At 53.9% G+C, this 18,114-nt stretch overlaps 1 protein-coding gene across 12 annotated transcripts in view; it reads left to right on the top strand.

Moving 5' to 3' along the window:
* Positions 1-12,928, top strand: part of CSPG5 (chondroitin sulfate proteoglycan 5) — a 113,109-nt gene extending 100,181 nt beyond the window's left edge. For 4 of the 12 annotated variants that reach the window (XM_075588150.1, XM_075588149.1, XM_075588153.1 and 1 more), the window contains exon 5: positions 10,224-12,928. In XM_075588150.1, the coding sequence (XP_075444265.1) occupies positions 10,224-10,385 (162 nt within the window). In that variant the 3' untranslated portion in view covers positions 10,386-12,928. The remainder of the gene's footprint in view (positions 1-10,223) is intronic. The other 8 variants (XM_075588156.1, XM_075588154.1, XM_075588155.1 and 5 more) reach the window with 4 other exon arrangements.
* The last annotated feature ends 5,186 nt before the right edge of the window (positions 12,929-18,114 follow it).

The following is an 18,114-nucleotide window of genomic DNA, read 5'->3' as shown; positions in this document are numbered from 1 at the left end:
CAGTTCCTGTTGTAGAGAACTAGAGAGGCACCACTGACAGAGGGCTTAAACCAACCACTGCTGCTCCAACGCATTTCATGGACATGTCACTTAGGGCATACTCACCAAACGCGTTGGGGCATCAGTGATTGATTTGAGCTCTCTGTATATATACAGTTTATTTATTTTTTATTATATATTTTTTAACACTGAATATATTTTTTAGCACTGACTATATTATTAGACATATATATATATCATTTAAGTAATTCACACAATTAACTAGTGGTGTAATCATTATTTGTATTTTAGGTATTTGAATATTGTACATTTGATCAATTCACATATTTATATTTTTATTATTGACTAGCTGAGAGACCCGGCGTTGCCCGGGAGGTAAATGCGTAATAGGTAGTATTATTTATAAATCGTGGAACAATAGGTGACTGTTTGTTGTAAAGGTTGGATAATAATATTGAAAAGAAAGATGGAAGAAAATGTAATACGATGTTGTATAAAAATGGTTTATTGTAACCACACCACAGTACAATGTATATTTTGGTGGCATAAGTGATGTAAAAATCTGAGTCGTGTGTCCTGCTAGGGTGTGAGGCGGCGGGTGGTGCGTGGGTTGTGAGTGCTGTCTGTGAGTGGGGGTCCTGCTAGGGTGTGAGGCGGCGGGTGGTGCGTGGGTTGTGAGTGCTGTCTGTGAGTGGGGGTCCTGCTAGGGTGTGAGGCGGCGGGTGGCGCGTGGGTTGTGAGTGCTGTCTGTGAGTGGGGGTCCTGCTAGGGTGTGAGGCGGCGGGTGGTGCGTGGGTTGTGAGTGCTGTCTGTGAGTGGGGGTCCTGCTAGGGTGTGAGGCGGCGGGTGGTGCGTGGGTTGTGAGTGCTGTCTGTGAGTGGGGGTCCTGCAAGGGTGTGAGGCGGCGGCTGGCGCGTGGGTTGTGAGTGCTGTCTGTGAGTGGGGGTCCTGCTAGGGTGTGAGGCGGTGGGTCAGTGATGGGGGGGGGTGAAGGGGAGCGGAGGGGGGTGGTGAAGGGGAGTGGAGGGGGGGAAGGGGAGCGGAGGGGGGGAAGGGGAGCGGGGGGGGGAAGGGGAGAAGTGGTGGGAAGGGGGAGGAGGGGGGAGGTGGTGGAAAGGGGGAGAAGGGGGGAGGTGGTGGAAAGGGGGAGAAGGGGGGAGGTGGTGGGAAGGGGGAGAAGGGGGGAGGTGGTGGGAAGGGGGGAGGTGGTGGGAAGGGGGAGAAGGGGGGAGGTGGTGGGAAGGGGGGAGGTGGTGGGAAGGAGGAGGAGGGGGAAGGTGGTGGAAAGGGAGAGAAGGGGGGATGTGGTGGGAAGGGGGAGGAGGGGGAAGGTGGTGGGAAGGGGGAGGAGGGGGAAGGTGGTGGGAAGGGGAAGGTGGTGGGAAGGGGGAGGAGGGGGAGGTGGTGGGAAGGGGGAGGAGGGGGGAGGTGGTGGGAAGGGGGGGAGGGGGGAGGTGGTGGGAAGGGGGGGAGGGTGGAGGTGGTGGGAAGGGGGGGAGGTGGTGGGAAGGGGGGGAGGTGGTGGGAAGGGGGGGGGAGGTGGTGGGAAGGGGGGGAAGGGGGGGGAGGGGTGAGGTGGTGGGAAGGGGGGAGGTGGTGGGAAGGAGGAGGAGGGGGAAGGTGGTGGAAAGGGAGAGAAGGGGGGATGTGGTGGGAAGGGGGAGGAGGGGGAAGGTGGTGGAAAGGGAGAGAAGGGGGGATGTGGTGGGAAGGGGGAGGAGGGGGAAGGTGGTGGGAAGGGGGAGGAGGGGGAGGTGGTGGGAAGGGGGAGGAGGGGGGAGGTGGTGGGAAGGGGGGGAGGTGGTGGGAAGGGGGGGAGGGGGAGGTGGTGGGAAGGGGGGAGGGTGGAGGTGGTGGGAAGGGGGGGAGGTGGTGGGAAGGGGGGGGAGGTGGTGGGAAGGGGGGGAGGTGGTGGAAAGGGGGGGGAGGGGTGAGGTGGTGGGAAGGGGGAGGAGGTGGGAAGGGGGAGGCGGAGGGAAGGCGGGGGGTGGGAGGAGGTGGGAAGGTGGGGGTAGTGGGAGGAGGTGGGAAGGCGGGGGGTGGGAGGCGGTGGGATGGCGGGGGGTGGGAGGCGGTGGGAAGGGGGGTGGGAGGCGGTGGGAAGGGGGGGGGAGGCGGTGGGAAGGGGGGGGAGGCGGTGGGAAGGGGGGGTGGGAGGCGGTGGGAAGGGGGGGTGGGAGGCGGTGGGAAGGGGGGGGAGGCGGTGGGAAGGGGGGGAGGGAGGCGGTGGGAAGGGGGGGAGGGAGGCGGTGGGAAGGGGGGGGAGGCGGTGGGAAGGGGGGGTGGGAGGCGGTGGGAAGGGGGGGTGGGAGGCGGTGGGAAGGGGTGGGTGGAGGCGGTGGGAAGGGGGGGGAGGCGGTGGGAAGGGGGGGTGGGAGGCGGTGGGAAGGGGGGGTGGGAGGCGGTGGGAAGGGGTGGGGGGAGGCGGTGGGAAGGGGTGGGGGGAGGCGGTGGGAAGGGGGGCTGGGAGGCGGTGGGAAGGGGGGGGAGGCGGTGGGAAGGGGGGGAAGGGGGAGGCGGTGGGAAGGGGGGGGGGGCGGTGGGAAGGGGGGGGGGAATGGGAGTGGGAAGGGGGGGGAGGCGGTGGGAAGGGGGGGGGAGGCGGTGGGAAGGGGGGGAGGCAGTGGGAAGGGGGGGGGAGGTGGTGGGAAGGGGGGGGAGGCGGTGGGAAGGGGGGGTGGAGGGGAGGTGAAGGGGGGGGTGGAGGGGAGGTGAAGGTGGAGGGGGGGGTGGAGGGGAGGTGAAGGGGGGGTGGAGGGGAGGTGAAGGGGGGGGAGTGGAAGGGAGGTGAAGGGGGGGGGGTGGAAGGGAGGTGAAGGGGGGGGTGGAAGGGAGGTGAAGGGGGGGGTGGAGGGGAGGTGAAGGGGGGGGTGGAGGGGAGGTGAAGGGGGGGTGGTGAAGGGGAGGTGGAGGGGGGGAGGTAAATGGGGAGGTGAAGGGGGGTGGAAGGGAGAAGTGGAGTGAGGGGAGGTGAAAGGGGGTGAGGGGAGGTGATGGGGGGTGAGGGGAGGTGAAGGCCGCTCACTCACCCGTCCGGCAGGTCCCACGTGGATCTGAGGCGGGAGGCAGCGTGTTGTGGCCGCTCTCCCGCTGTGTCCCGGGCGCTCGCTCGCTCCCCCGCTGACTGTAGCGGCGCCGGGGGGGGGGGGTATCGGGGAGACACTGACACTGGAGGGGAGGGGGGGGGGGTGGAGGGGAGGTGAAGGGGGGGTGGAGGGGAGGTGAAGGCCGCTCACTCACCCATCCGGCAGGTCCCATGTGGATCTGAGGCGGGAGGCAGCGTGTTGTGGCCGCTCCCCCGCTGTGTCCCGGGCGCCGCCATCTTGGGCACTCGGCGCCGCGAGGCAGCCTGCCTGGCCACTGGCTGTTCCCCCGCCGGGGAGGCGTGAGTTGTAGCGCCGGGGAGGGGGGGGGCATGTATATGTGTGGGGGGGGGGAGAGGTGGGAGATATAGAGGGGGGGTCTCGCACGGCCGCTGACACTGGGTGGTGGGGGGGGGGGGCGCTGAAGGGGTAATAATAGTGTGTATGTCCCGCTGACTGTAGCGGCGCCGGGGGAGGGGGGGGGGTCGGGGTGAAAGCGCGGGAGACACGGGGAGAGGAGGAGGTGCGCGCGGGTGCTGCTAACACTGTGAGCCCCGCTAATGTATGTAACAGTGTGTGTGTGTGTGTGTGTGTGTGTGTGTGTCACTGTGTGTGTGTGTGTCACTCTGTGTGTGTCTGTCACTGTGTGTGTGTCCGTGTGTCCGTGTGTGTTTGTGTGTGTGTGTGTCTGTCACTGTGTGTCTGTGTGTGTGTGTGTGTGTCCCCCCCTGTGTGTGTGTGTCCCTGTGTGTGTGTGTCTGTGTGTGTGTCCCCCCCTGTGTGTGTGTGTCCCCCCCTGTGTGTGTGTGTCCCTGTGTTCCCTGTGTGTGTGTGTGTGTGTGTGTGTCCCTGTGTGTCCTTTGGCCCGTCACTCCGCCTCAGGCCAATGAGAGGTGTGCAGGGGCGGGCGGGCCAAGGGACCAATGAGATTTCCCCTAGGGACACCGGACATCCAGGCAGGCAAACATACAGTGCTTTCACTAATATAGTATAAGATCATATGAATGTTTTATAATTTTTTTTACATTTGTTTAGATCTTAGCATTGATATATATTGTGACAGAGTCATTGACTCTGTATACATTAGTAGGAGATGGCAGTATGCCTGCTTTCCAGTAGACGATGGGTTAACCCAGCTTATTAAGCAGTCCAAAGGTGATTCAAATTAAGCTAGCTCACATGCTTTAAAACAGGAAGAGGAAATGCCCCTGGGGCGGCAGTCTCTCTCAGGTACTGAGAGAAGACAGAGGAGTGCTGACAGACAGACAGACACAGGCTGCTCAGATTGATCCTGTCCCAAGGGGGAATTAAGCTCCCAGGTAAGGAGCCAACTGGTGTTGTTGAACATTGCTGGTCTGGCCTAGGTTAGCTAGCCAGCCAGGTAGATAGCCTGCACTTTTGTTTAGTCAGTTCCCCGACCGGGGCTAGGTTTTTGTTTATGTTTATTTCACTTAAAGGGACAAGAGTACCCATTGCTTTGTTATACATTTGGACAAATAAATCCACCGGCATATTATTTCACCAGAAGAGTTGTATTGTCTCCTCACTGACCACGGTCATCTTGCCACAAGTGGTGTCAGAAGTGTGATGCCGAACACCCTGTAAAAGGGACGGAGCTACAGATTGCGACTGGTGGAACCTGTCCGGGCTGTAACTGTCAGTATGGAGGATGTTGTGAAGGCCCTAGTACACAGCACCGCTGTTCAGCAGGAAGCTAACAAACAGGGACTGGAAAGCACGGCTGCACAACGTGAGACAAACCGGATACTTGCAGCCCAGCTTGACGTTATCGCAGAAACACAGAGGGGGCTGATTGAACGCCTGGCCCAGATTACTATGGACTCGACCAGTATGACCCAGGCGCGGCCCGTCCAGGCGAACCTGTACCTGCAGAAAATGACGCCGCAAGATGACGTAGAGGGATACCTCCGGTCCTTTCAGCGAATCGCTTCCCGGGAAAGTTGGGCCCGCTCCAAATGGGCGGGGATTATCGCACCCTTTCTACTGGGGGAAGCCCAAAAAGCATATTGTGACCTCGACGAAGAAGCCGCAGCAGACTATGACCGTCTAAAAAGCGAAATCCTTGCAAGGATTGGAGTGACTCCCGCAGTCTGTGCGCAAAGGTTCCATACATGGAGATACCAGGAACAGAAGTCACCCAGATCCCAGTTATGAGATTTGATTCATCTGGCGACCAAGTGGCTAAAACCAGAGGTATATAGCACGACCTGGATCCTTGAGATGGTGGTGTTGGACCGCTTCATTTGAGCGTTACCCCAGGACCTTCGATATTGGGTGGGGCAGGGAGATCCCCCCCACTTGTGATGCCATTGTAGGCGCAGTGGAGCGTTTTCTGGCCACCCGTGAAATGTCACGCTCCACTCGCACAAACCACAACCCACGGCCCAACACGAACGGTAGAGGCCAGCGCTGGCGCCAGGACCCGCGAACGGTCGCACGGTTTGAGCGAGTGGAAGAAAACCTGGATAAGGACAGAAACTCTAAATCTCTGAAAGGGTTTCAAGAACAAACTGGGCCAATTGTTTGTTTTGAGTGTGGTGAGGCGGGGCATGTTAAGGCTCACTGCCCACAGTTGTCTGAGCCAATGGAGTGTGCATATGGCTCTATGAGGTCAGAGTTTTGTGGAGTGGTAGGTATGACCCGCGGGGGAAAACGTACCCACAACTTCCTCACCACGGTGATTTTAAATGGTAAACCAATCTCCGCCCTGGTAGACTCAGGGAGTGATATTAACTTGGTATCAGGGAAGTTGGTTAAGCCTCTTCAGTTACGCCAGGGTGAGAAGTTGCGGATATTATGTGTACATGGGTGTACGCTTCCGTACACCACGACTCCGATAAACGTAAAAGTCGAGGGGCAAGTCATCCAAACTATGGCAGCAATTGTACCAAAGTTACCCCATTCCCTAGTGTTAGGCTGTAATTTCCCTGGTTTTGACACCCTGATCAGAGGACAACTCGCCTTAAACAATCCTACTCCGGATGAGCTTTTTCTATTTACAGACCCCGAATTAGTCTCCGAGGTGTCTAAAACTCCTAAGTCAAAACGAGAACGTAGGAAGGAAAAAAAAAGAGGTCCGCCCCCACCCCAGTTAGCACTGGTTACTACTCCTAACGAAGGGAGACCAGAGGGAGAGGAGTTGTCAGAGACAGGCCCTGTTGACGCTCAGGAGTCAGAGTTACCCGTGGATGTAACCGGCCAAACTCCAGATGAGGAAGGTTTTGGAAGTCTAGACCTTTCCCTGACTAACTTTGGTAGGGAACAGGCTAATGATCCCCAGTTGAAAAATGGGTTTAGCCAAGCGGTAGAAGTTAATGGGGTCTCGGTAGAAGGAACAACCAAGGAATCCTATCCTTATTTTTGTATTAAAAATGATTTGTTATACCATGTGAGCCAAGAGGAGGGCCAAGAAATAAAAAAATTGCTAGTACCCAGTTAATTAGTAAGGAAGGTCCTAGAGCTAGCACACTCTCATTTATTGGGGGTCATCTTGGAGTAGAGAAGACACAGCAAAGAATCCTTAAAAGGTTTTACTGGCCAGGGATATATAATGCAGTAAAAAGATTCTGTACCTCTTGTCCCGAGTGTCAGTTAACAGCCCCCCGACCAAGTTTGAGGGCCCCATTAATCCCTATGCCTATTATTGAGATCCCATTTGAGAGGATCGCTAAGGATATAGTGGGTCCCTTGGAAAAATCTGCCAAGGGTCATCAATACATTTTAGTGATCCTAGATTATGCCACTCGCTATCCAGAGGCGCTGCCTTTACGTAATACTTCCTCCAAAGCCATAGGTAAGGAATTATTACAAGTATTCTCCCGACTCGGGATACCGAAGGAAAATATGACAGATCAGGGCACCCCGTTTACTTCTAAACTTATGCGAGACTTATGTGTAGAGCTAAAAATACAGTCCCTAAGAACCTCGGTTTACCATCCGCAAACAGACGGACTGGTAGAACAATTTAATAAAACTCTGAAGATGATGTTGAGGAAGGTGGTTGCTAGTGATGGGAAGAACTGGGACACCTTGTTGCCTTATCTCATGTTTGCTATTCGAGAAGTACCCCAGGCCTCTACAGGGTTTTCCCCATTTGAACTCCTGTATGGGAGACGCCCAAGAGGGATTCTGGATAGCCTCAAAGGAGAGTGGGAGCAACAAGCTGTTCCAGAGAAGAATGTCGTCCAATTTGTGGAAGATTTAAAAGACCGTATTGCGCATATTACTCCCATAGTCAGACAACAGTTAGAGGAGGCACAGAGGGCCCAACAGAACCTTTACAACAGGCAGGCTATGGTTCGCAGCTTCCGACCAGGGGACCGAGTAATGGTGCTTGTTCCCACAGCCGAAAGCAAGCTGTTATCACATTGGCAAGGGCCATATGAAGTTCTAGAACAAGCCACCCCAGCTAAATGTTCAGTTGGCTTAGCAGAACCAAAATATCTTGGCTATGTTGTGGGAAGGGGGACGGTAATACCCCAGCTCAATAAAGTTGAAGCCATTGAGAATTGGCCCCGTCCCCTTAAAAAAAAACAGGTTAGGACATTTCTAGGCATTGTTGGTTACTACAGGCGGTTTATGCCCATTTTGCAACCCTGTCTGCACAGCTTTCAGATTTAGTAAAAGCAAGGGCACCCGATGTGGTAAAATGGAGCAATGGTGCGGAGACCGCATTTTTAGACCTACGTACAGCGCTCTGTAGTCACCCAGTCTTGGTAGCCCCGGATTTTACGAAGGATTTTTTTCTGCAAACGGACGCCTCCGAAGTAGGTCTCGGAGCAGTACTGTCCCAGTTTGTAGGAGAAGAGGAACACCCGGTCATCTATCTAAGTCGCAAATTGTGTCCCCGCGAACAAAGATATGCCATAGTACAAAAAGAATGTTTGGCCGTAAAGTGGGCAACAGTCACGTTAAAGTATTATCTATTAGGCAGATCTTTTACGCTCGTTACAGATCACGCACCTCTACAGTGGATGCATAGAAATAAAGAAAAGAACTCGAGAGTTACCCGTTGGTTTCTATCTTTGCAACCTTTCAACTTCACAGTCCAACATCGGCCAGGCATACTGCACGGTAATGCAGATGCACTCTCTAGGGTGCACAGTCTCGGTGCACGGGCCGCTCCACTCGGTAACGTTATGCTGGGGAGGGGGATATGTGACACTCATTGACTCGGTATACATTAGTAGGAGATGTCAGTATGCCTGCTTTCCAGTACAGGAGGGGTTAACCCAGCTTATTAAGCAGTCCACAGGTGATTCAAATTAAGCTAGCTCACCTGCTTTAAAACAGGAAGAGGAAATGCCTCTTGGGCGGCAGTCTCTCTCAGGTACAGAGAGAAGACAGAGGAGTGCTGACAGACAGACACACGCTGCTCAGATTGATCCTGTCCCAAGGGGGAATAAAGCTCCCAGGTAAGGAGCCAACTTGTGTTGTTGAGCTGGACTAGGTTAGCTAGCCAGCCAGGTAGATAGCCTGCACTTTTGTATAGTCAGTTCCCCGACCGGGGCTAGGTTTTTGTTTATGTTTATTTCACTTAAAGGGACAAGAGTACCCATTGTTTTGTTATACTGTACGTTTGGACAAATAAATCCACCAGCATATTATTTCACCAGAAGAGTCGTATTGTCTCCTCACTGACCACGGTCATCTTGCCACAATATATATATATATATATATATATATATATATATATATATAATTTTTTTTTTACAATAATATGTTACAAATAGATATAAAAATAAAAACAGGGAGCTGAATATTTTTAAGAGTACTTTGCTTTTCTGCATCTTCCTCAAAAATGCTTTTTGTTGGGATTATGCCATTAATGTAACCCTCTCGCTGTGTAACAAGTGCCACCAGCATCGGGGTAAAAAACGGCCTCATTCAGGTTCAATGATATTCTTACAGTGGTCTTTGCACTGAAGTGGGATTTCTGAACTCTGAGGTGAGCTAGTCCGGACTCCAGGGGCGGCCAAGTCCTGTCCTCAAGGGCCACCAAGGGGTCAGGTTTTCAGGATATCCCTGCTTCAGCACAGGTGGCCCAATCAGTCTTTGACTGAGCCACTGATTGAGCCACCTGTGCTGAAGCAGGGATATCCTGAAAACCTGACCCCCTGAGGACTGGAGTTGGACACCCCGGAGCTAGTCTGTGTACTGTAGCAGTAATGCTGTAAGCCTGCAGACAGAATTCATGTAACAGGCACCGTACCACTGACAGGGGGTAAGAATTCTGTAGATCTGCCTGATCAGTACAGCGACCTGTAGAAAGCCCTGCAGTTGGCACAGTAGTGCTTGTAACCTGTTCCTCAATTGTAGTAACAAAGAGGGGGTGCATGGGTCCCCAAGGGAGACAGATAAATAATAAGCCATGTTTCCTATCGAGCACTTAAATAGTAGGCTGTACTAGAGTCCTTTCCACAGGTATTTTAATGGACCAACATAGGAGTTCTGTTTGTATAAGGTCTTGAAAGGCCTCAGTAGTCTCTTCATCAGATTGCTCAACCTGACAACATGAGCAGATCCAACCAGACCAGGAAAATTAGGCCGGTGGCTTTAAATCCTACAACTGGCTGAAGGATGCTTTTTATTTAAATTAACCCTTTTGCTGCAATATATTCGCACCTGTTCGCCAGGGAAGGTAAATGTGCCTCCATGTTTAAAGGGAGGCCTAGGCCATGTCGGCTTTTTGTTTTTACATTTCCCAGCATATTATAACATCGTCTCAGGAAGATGTTCGTCTAATCTGGATCAGATCCCAGTCTGTGGATACTATCAAATCCTAACTCACAGATTGAACCAATCCTGATGTTATACAGTATCTCCCACCCCAACCTGTACTAAACTATATGTGTAATATGAGTTGCACAGCCATGATTGGCCTGTGCCTGGAATTAGGGTAAAGTGCTTATCCTACCATAAGCTCATCTGAAACATTGACTTGTGGCGTCTTTTTACACTCATATATCATATAGTAAAACAGCCTTAAATAGCTCTTATGGTCAGGACAGATCTAGTTTACTTGAAGACCATTAGGGGCTATGGAAGTTTATCCTGACTTTGAGACATATATTCAGCTTGTGCCCAGTTTTGGCTCACTGTCTTCCCCTATCTTCACAGGAGGACCCCAACGCTCCTCAGAAGGTGCAGGATCTCCCTAAGGCCTGCCTGAAGGATGAGGAACCCTTCAACATACAGAACTCGCTTTCGCCAAAGCACGAGAGTGGCAAAGGGGACCCGGACAGTGCGGACTTGAACTGTGTCCTGAACAACTTAACTTGAGAAAACCGTGTGTGACAACCTGAGAGATGCTTGAGAGTCATCTTCTTCTAACCTCTTCAGTGCTGGAGGAGCCTGTGACTGGACGAATCATAGTCCCCCCCAGTGCTAAAAGGGGTCAAATGTTTCATTACCACACCACCCCCCCTAATGTACCCCCAAATCCCTGGCATGCTTTGATGTATTGTGTACAGAGATTGGCAGAAATATGGTACAGTGACTTGGAGAAGGTGACTGACTGACCAGTTTACTAACAATAGGCATAGCCAGTCTGGTCTTTTGTATCTCCCATAAATACACTATACAAAGAGGAAACTGTAGTGAGAATCGTGGACAAAGAGATGCTGCAACGCTGGTGTTGGCTCAACCAGTCTCAAACCTCCCTCACTTAAGCCAAGATTCACTCACTGGAAAACATGAGAGTCTTAGATAATCTTCAGTGGAGCCCTGTCTTCATTATAAATAATTTCGTAAGTCCTCAAATCTCACTCTTGTGGATCCTTGGACCCAGAGTGAAGTGATTACCAAGGATACAGAACTTGAGTAACTCGTTTATTAGAACAGGCCAGTAGTGGTGGTTCCATGATGGATGTTGCAGTAACATCTAGAGCTGAGGGTCTGAACTCCAGTCCTCTAGGAGCACTAACAGTGCGGGTTTAAAGGCTCTCCTCTCATTAGCACAGGTTGCCCAATTATTGACTGAACACCTATGCTCAAGAGGGGGGTATACTTAATAGCTGCGTTGTTAGTGTTCCTTGAGGACCGGGGTTGGGAACTTCTGATTTAGGGGCCGTGAGAGCTGCAAAACTAGAAATAATTGAGCCTGTGTCCAGTGTTTTGGAGTCACATGGTCACCCTGAGTGACCACCTGACCGCAGGTTACGGGGACAGATGTATTCATTCTCACTTTTCCATACATGGAAACTACCATAAAGTAAATGGGGTGTAAGAGCCACAAAACCAGGACTTTGAGTCTGCCATTGCTAATCTGAAGGCATGCGGGTGATCCAGAGCTGGGTAAATGTTTGGGCCACGATTACAGACTCAGCCAGTCATGGTTTTATATATGGTTCTAAAAGATGTTCTATGGGGAAAATCCTAGTATTGTAAATAAACAGTAAGTATCTCTTTAAAAACATCCTATCCCAAACCTTTCTTCAATAATCTGGAGTCAGATGGTGATGCTACCGTAAGGCAATTAAATACCTTAATGTTATTGAGCCAAACTTGTGCTTGAATCCAGTAATTTAGGGTAACAAACCCTGCATGCTTTAAGGAACATGGTCTGTCCCAATGACCTAGAGGTGTTTCATAGTCTCACCCTACAATAAAATGGTGTTGCCTGCGGTGACCACCTGACTCCAGTTTATCAAGACCAGGCCCTGGCAGTGTGACCATCTGACTCCAGTTTATCAAGGCCAGGGACCTGGCAGTGTGACCATCTGACTCCAGTTTATCAAGGCCAGGCCCTGGCAATGTGACCATCTGACTCCAGTTTATCAAGGCCAGGCCCTGGCAATGTGACCATCTGACTCCAGTTTATCAAGGACAGGCCCTGGCAGTGTGACCACCTGACTCCAGTTTATCAAGACCAGGCCCCGGCAGTGTGACCATCTGACTCCAGTTAACAAGGCCAGGCCCCGGCAATGTGACCATCTGACTCCAGTTTATCAAGGCCAGGGACCTGGCAGTGTGACCACCTGACTCCAGTTTATCAAGGACAGGCCCTGGCAATGTGACCATCTGACTCCGGTTTATCAAGACCAGGCCCCGGCAGTGTGACCATCTGACTCCAGTTTATCAAGGACAGGCCCCGGCAGTGTGACCATCTGACTCCAGTTTATCAAGGACAGGCCCTGGCAATCCGGTTCTTGCATCTCTCCCTTTTTTCTTTATAGAACTTGGCCTTACAACCCCATCCCCACAACCGAGAATGAATCTGGAGATATTGAGCCCCTAAAAGTACCCATACCACAAAATTCCTGGGATGGGCAAAATGGTCACTGGGCAGCTTCCATCGGTAGGGATGAGCGATGATTGCATCATTGTTGATTGGCCAGCCGACAGGAAGTTGGACTGCGGCCATATTTGTTGCCTAGGGAACGTTTCCTCTTTTGTATGAAGTTGAATTTCTTAGGACCTGGTTGGTTTCCTGCTATAGGATCGCTGCTGTCCTATAGCAAGAGACCCCCCAAATACCAACAGTATTATAAAATAGAAACTAAAAACAGAACAAAGCAGCTGTTTTACGACCAGTACTGGCCCTGCCTTTCTTTGGTGAATTTGGGACATGCAGACAAGGGATTGACATGTAATGCGTGTTGTTTGGCGTGTGCGTGTTCTGTTTTCGCTTGAGTCGGGCATGTGCCCTTGTACTACTGCCGTGTGTGATTTCTTAAAAGAAAAAACAAAACCTTTGCTGTGCTCAACTGACTTTTTTTGTACTTTTTTCCCGACTTTTTTTGGAAATACTGTAAAATAACGATAATAAAATAAAAAAAAAAAAAAAAACAAGAATCAGAAATTAAAATGTTTTTAAAGTTAAATCGCTTTTTTTTTTAATGTATATATAATCTCTTTTGAATAGCAAAGCCGTTAACCATTTCAGTACCACAGCGGCCTGTGACGCATTACGGGCCAAACTGTTGGCTCTTTCCAAGATGGGTCCTTGCTAATCCCCGTTTATATCAATTAACAAAATGAAAATATTCACACTTCTGGGCAGAACTTATGTTAATGGCTTCAACGTTTCCAAGAATGAATGCTACGAAGAGCCATATTTAGTAAGTAGGTGATACACCACAAGACACCTTCTGGGGGCTGTTGTTATGCATAGCACTGCTTAGAAGGTATGGCGCCCAATGTCCCGATGTGCACATGTCTGCAGACGATGCAGAACAGGTCAGGAATACCTGCAGAAAGAACGAAAGACTTGCTACACAACACAAAAGCTACAGTGTCATCTCCTACACAATACTGTATGACAGATACAGATGTAGCGCAGTTCTTCCAGATAACACAACGTATCACATATCACATCGCACCATATCACACCGCTTCCATAGGACTGAGTCTCCCACCTGAGTGTGTGGAACACTGACGCCTGCTGCATTGTCCAGTGAAAGATGAGCGAGTCTCCTTCCTGGACAGGGAGAACTGGTGGGTAATGCTGCCTCTCCTCCCGCCGCCCATGTATGGACAACGCTGCCGAACTCCTGTGAAAGTAACAGCGATTTCTAAAACACCATTCTCACCAGATTTCCCCCTTCATATCGGTCTAGGACTTTTAGCCGGGGCCGTTTAGCTGCCGGGGCCGTTTAGCTGCCGGGACATTTGCCCACAGGTACAGTCCGCCGCCGCAAATAATGTAACCCGTAAACCCCTAACCCTAAAAACCTTAACCTTAGCCCTCTTACCCTAAAAACCTTAACCCCTTACCCTAAAAACCCTAACGTTAACCCCTTACCCTAAAAACCCCAACGTTAACCCTTTACCCTAAAAACCCTAATGTTAACCCCTTACCCTAAAAACCCTAACGTTAACCCTTTACCCTAAAAACCCTAACGTTAACCGCTTACACTAAAAGCTTTAACCTTAGCTCCCTTACCCTAGAAACCCTAACCCCTTGCCCTAAAAACCTTAACCCCTTACCCTAAAAACCCTAACCCCTTGACCTCTTACCCTAAAAACCCTAGCGTTAACCCGAAAAAAAACTCAACCCCTAATCACCTATCTCAAGGCCGAAACAGCCAGCGTCTGCGGCTATGACATCACAGACCGTTGCTATAACACACATACAAACTCAATGCACGCTGCATCCAGCTGGCAGAAACTCAGTGATAGGGTCAAGAAGTATATATCATTTCATGCTGGAATATCCAATATGCACAACATTTCTAATTAAAATGCTGATCATTAGTTACACAAATATAAGGACATCATGAGATACACCATGCAATTCTGGGACCGAGACTAGCTGAGAACATACAACGATCCTGTGAACAAAAGAAAAGAAGAAAGGGTTCCCATACACAAAAGAACACGAAAATAATAAAATCGCAAGAAATAATAATCAACATAAACCAGACATTATAGGGGAATGTCCACAGAGGACAGTACTCTGTGTGTGTGTGTGTGTGTGTGTGTGTGTGTGTGTGTGTGTGTGTGTATATATATATATATATATATACTTTCGGCTGATGAGCAGATGGTGACACAGGAGAAACTGAAATACTGTAGAAGGATATTATCTGGTCTCTAAAAAGCAGCTGAATTGTTGGTGATCGTTAAGGTCCAAAGGATGGATCGTTTGGCGACTGAATATCCAAAACACTTCTCTTTTTAATAAAAGGGTGTTTCTTACTTGACCATCTCGGCGAGTAATGTGTTCAAAGCCTGTTTTTGTTTGTATAGGTCTGTGTGCCACACTCGGTATCTTGTGAAACTCTGCATACTACTGAAGGGTTCCAGGCAGGGAGATATCCCCCGCGGGTTCCAGGCAGGGAGATATCCCCCGCGGGTTCCAGGCAGGGAGATATCCCCCGCGGGTTCCAGGCAGGGAGATATCCCTGCGGGTTCCAGGCAGGGAGATCCCCTGCTGGGTTCCAGGCAGGGAGATATCCCCCGCGGGTTCCAGGCAGGGAGATATCCCCCGCGGGTTCCAGGCAGGGAGATATCCCCCGCGGGTTCCAGGCAGGGAGATATCCCCCGCGGGTTCCAGGCAGGGAGATATCCCTGCGGGTTCCAGGCAGGGAGATCCCCTGCTGGGTTCCAGGCAGGGAGATATCCCCCGCGGGTTCCAGGCAGGGAGATATCCCCCGCGGGTTCCAGGCAGGGAGATATCCCCCGCGGGTTCCAGGCAGGGAGATATCCCCCGCGGGTTCCAGGCAGGGAGATATCCCCCGCGGGTTCCAGGCAGGGAGATTCCCTGCGGGTTCCAGGCAGGGAGATATCCCCCGCGGGTTCCAGGCAGGGAGATATCCCCCGCGGGTTCCAGGCAGGGAGATATCCCCCGCGGGTTCCAGGCAGGGAGATTCCCTGCGGGTTCCAGGCAGGGAGATATCCCCCGCGGGTTCCAGGCAGGGAGATATCCCCCGCGGGGTTCATGCAGGGAGATATCCCCCGCGGGTTCCAGGCTGGGAGATATCCCCCGCGGGGTTCCAGGCAGGGAGATATCCCCCGCGGGTTCCAGGCAGGGAGATCCCCTGCTGGGTTCCAGGCAGGGAGATATCCCCCGCGGGTTCCAGGCTGGGAGATATCCCCCGCGGGTTCCAGGCAGGGAGATATCCCCCGCGGGTTCCAGGCAGGGAGATTCCCCCGCGGGTTCCAGGCAGGGAGATATCCCCCGCGGGTTCCAGGCAGGGAGATATCCCCCGCGGGTTCCAGGCAGGGAGATATCCCCCGCGGGTTCCAGGCTGGGAGATATCCCCCGCGGGTTCCAGGCTGGGAGATATCCCCCGCGGGTTCCAGGCTGGGAGATATCCCCCGCGGGTTCCAGGCAGGGAGATATCCCTGCGGGTTCCAGGCTGGGAGATATCCCCCGCGGGTTCCAGGCTGGGAGATCCCCCGCGGGTTCCAGGCAGGGTGATATCCCCCGCGGGTTCCAGGCTGGGAGATCCCCCGCGGGTTCCAGGCAGGGTGATATCCCCCGCGGGTTCCAGGCAGGGAGATATCCCTGCGGGTTCCAGGCTGGGAGATCCCCTGCAGGTTCCAGGCAGGGAGATATCCCCGCGGGTTCCAGGCAGGGAGATTCCCCCGCGGGTTCCAGGCAGGGAGATATCCCCCGCGGGTTCCAGGCAGGGAGATATCCCCTGCGGGTTCCAGGCAGGGAGATATCCCCCGCGGGTTCCAGGCTGGGAGATTCCCCCGCGGGTTCCAGGCAGGGAGATATCCCCCGCGGGTTCCAGGCAGGGAGATATCCCCCGCGGGTTCCAGGCAGGGAGATATCCCCCGCGGGTTCCAGGCAGGGAGATTCCCCCGCGGGTTCCAGGCAGGGAGATATCCCCCGCGGGTTCCAGGCAGGGAGATATCCCCCGTGGGTTCCAGGCAGGGAGATTCCCCCGCGGGTTCCAGGCAGGGAGATTCCCCCGCGGGTTCCAGGCTGGGAGATTCCCCCGCGGGTTCCAGGCAGGGAGATTCCCCCGCGGGTTCCAGGCAGGGAGATTCCCCCGCGGGTTCCAGGCTGGGAGATTCCCCCGCGGGTTCCAGGCAGGGAGATATCCCCCGTGGGTTCCAGGCTGGGAGATATCCCCCGCGAGTTCCAGGCAGGGAGATATCCCCCGCGGGTTCCAGGCAGGGAGATTCCCCCGCGGGTTCCAGGCAGGGAGATTCCCCCGCGGGTTCCAGGCAGGGAGATTACCTGCGGGTTCCAGGCAGGGAGATTCCCTCGCGGGTTCCAGGCAGGGAGATATCCCCCGCGGGTTCCAGGCAGGGAGATTCCCCCGCGGGTTCCAGGCAGGGAGATTCCCCCGCGGGTTCCAGGCAGGGAGATATCCCCCGCGGGTTCCAGGCTGGGAGATCCCCCCGCGGGTTCCAGGCAGGGAGATATCCCCCGCGGGTTCCATGCATGGAGATTCCCCCGCGGGTACCAGGCAGGGAGATATCCCCCGCGGGTTCCAGGCAGGGAGATATCCCCCGCGGGTTCCAGGCAGGGAGATATCCCCCGTGGGTTCCAGGCAGGGAGATTCCCCCGTGGGTTCCAGGCTGGGAGATTCCCCCGCGGGTTCCAGGCAGGGAGATTCCCCCGCGGGTTCCAGGCAGGGAGATTCCCCCGCGGGTTCCAGGCAGGGAGATTCCCCCGCGGGTTCCAGGCAGGGAGATATCCCCGCGGGTTCCAGGCAGGGAGATATCCCCCGCGGGTTCCAGGCAGGGAGATATCCCCCGCGGGTTCCAGGCAGGGAGATATCCCCCGCGGGGTTCATGCAGGGAGATATCCCCCGCGGGTTCCAGGCTGGGAGATATCCCCCGCGGGGTTCCAGGCAGGGAGATATCCCCCGCGGGTACCAGGCAGGGAGATCCCCTGCTGGGTTCCAGGCAGGGAGATATCCCCCGCGGGTTCCAGGCTGGGAGATATCCCCAGTGGGTTCCAGGCTGGGAGATATCCCCCGCGGGTTCCAGGCAGGGAGATATCCCCCGCGGGTTCCAGGCAGGGAGATTCCCCCGCGGGTTCCAGGCAGGGAGATTCCCTCGCGGGTTCCAGGCAGTGAGATATCCCCCGCGGGTTCCAGGCAGGGAGATTCCCTCGCGGGTTCCAGGCAGTGAGATATCCCCCGCGGGTTCCAGGCAGGGAGATTCCCCCGCGGGTTCCAGGCAGGGAGATATCCCCCGCGGGTTCCAGGCAGGGAGATATCCCCTGCGGGTTCCAGGCTGGGAGATCCCCCGCGGGTTCCAGGCAGGGAGATATCCCCCGCGCGTTCCAGGCAGGGAGATATCCCTGCGGGTTCCAGGCAGGGAGATATCCCTGCGGGTTCCAGGCTGGGAGATCCCCTGCAGGTTCCAGGCAGGGAGATATCCCCCGCGGGTTCCAGGCAGGGAGATTCCCCCGCGGGTTCCAGGCAGGGAGATTCCCCCGTGGGTTCCAGGCAGGGAGATCCCCCCGTGGGTTCCAGGCAGGGAGATATCCCCCGCGGGTTCCAGGCAGGGAGATATCCCCCGCGGGTTCAAGGCAGGGAGATATCCCCCGTGGGTTCCAGGCAGGGAGATATCCCCCACGGGTTCCAGGCAGGGAGATATC

The sequence above is a fragment of the Ascaphus truei genome, chromosome 2 (genome assembly GCF_040206685.1).
Source record: "Ascaphus truei isolate aAscTru1 chromosome 2, aAscTru1.hap1, whole genome shotgun sequence".
In the NCBI taxonomy this organism is placed as follows: domain Eukaryota; kingdom Metazoa; phylum Chordata; class Amphibia; order Anura; family Ascaphidae; genus Ascaphus; species Ascaphus truei.
Note: the sequence above shows the minus strand (reverse complement) of the source record. Positions and strands in the feature narration are given on the sequence as shown.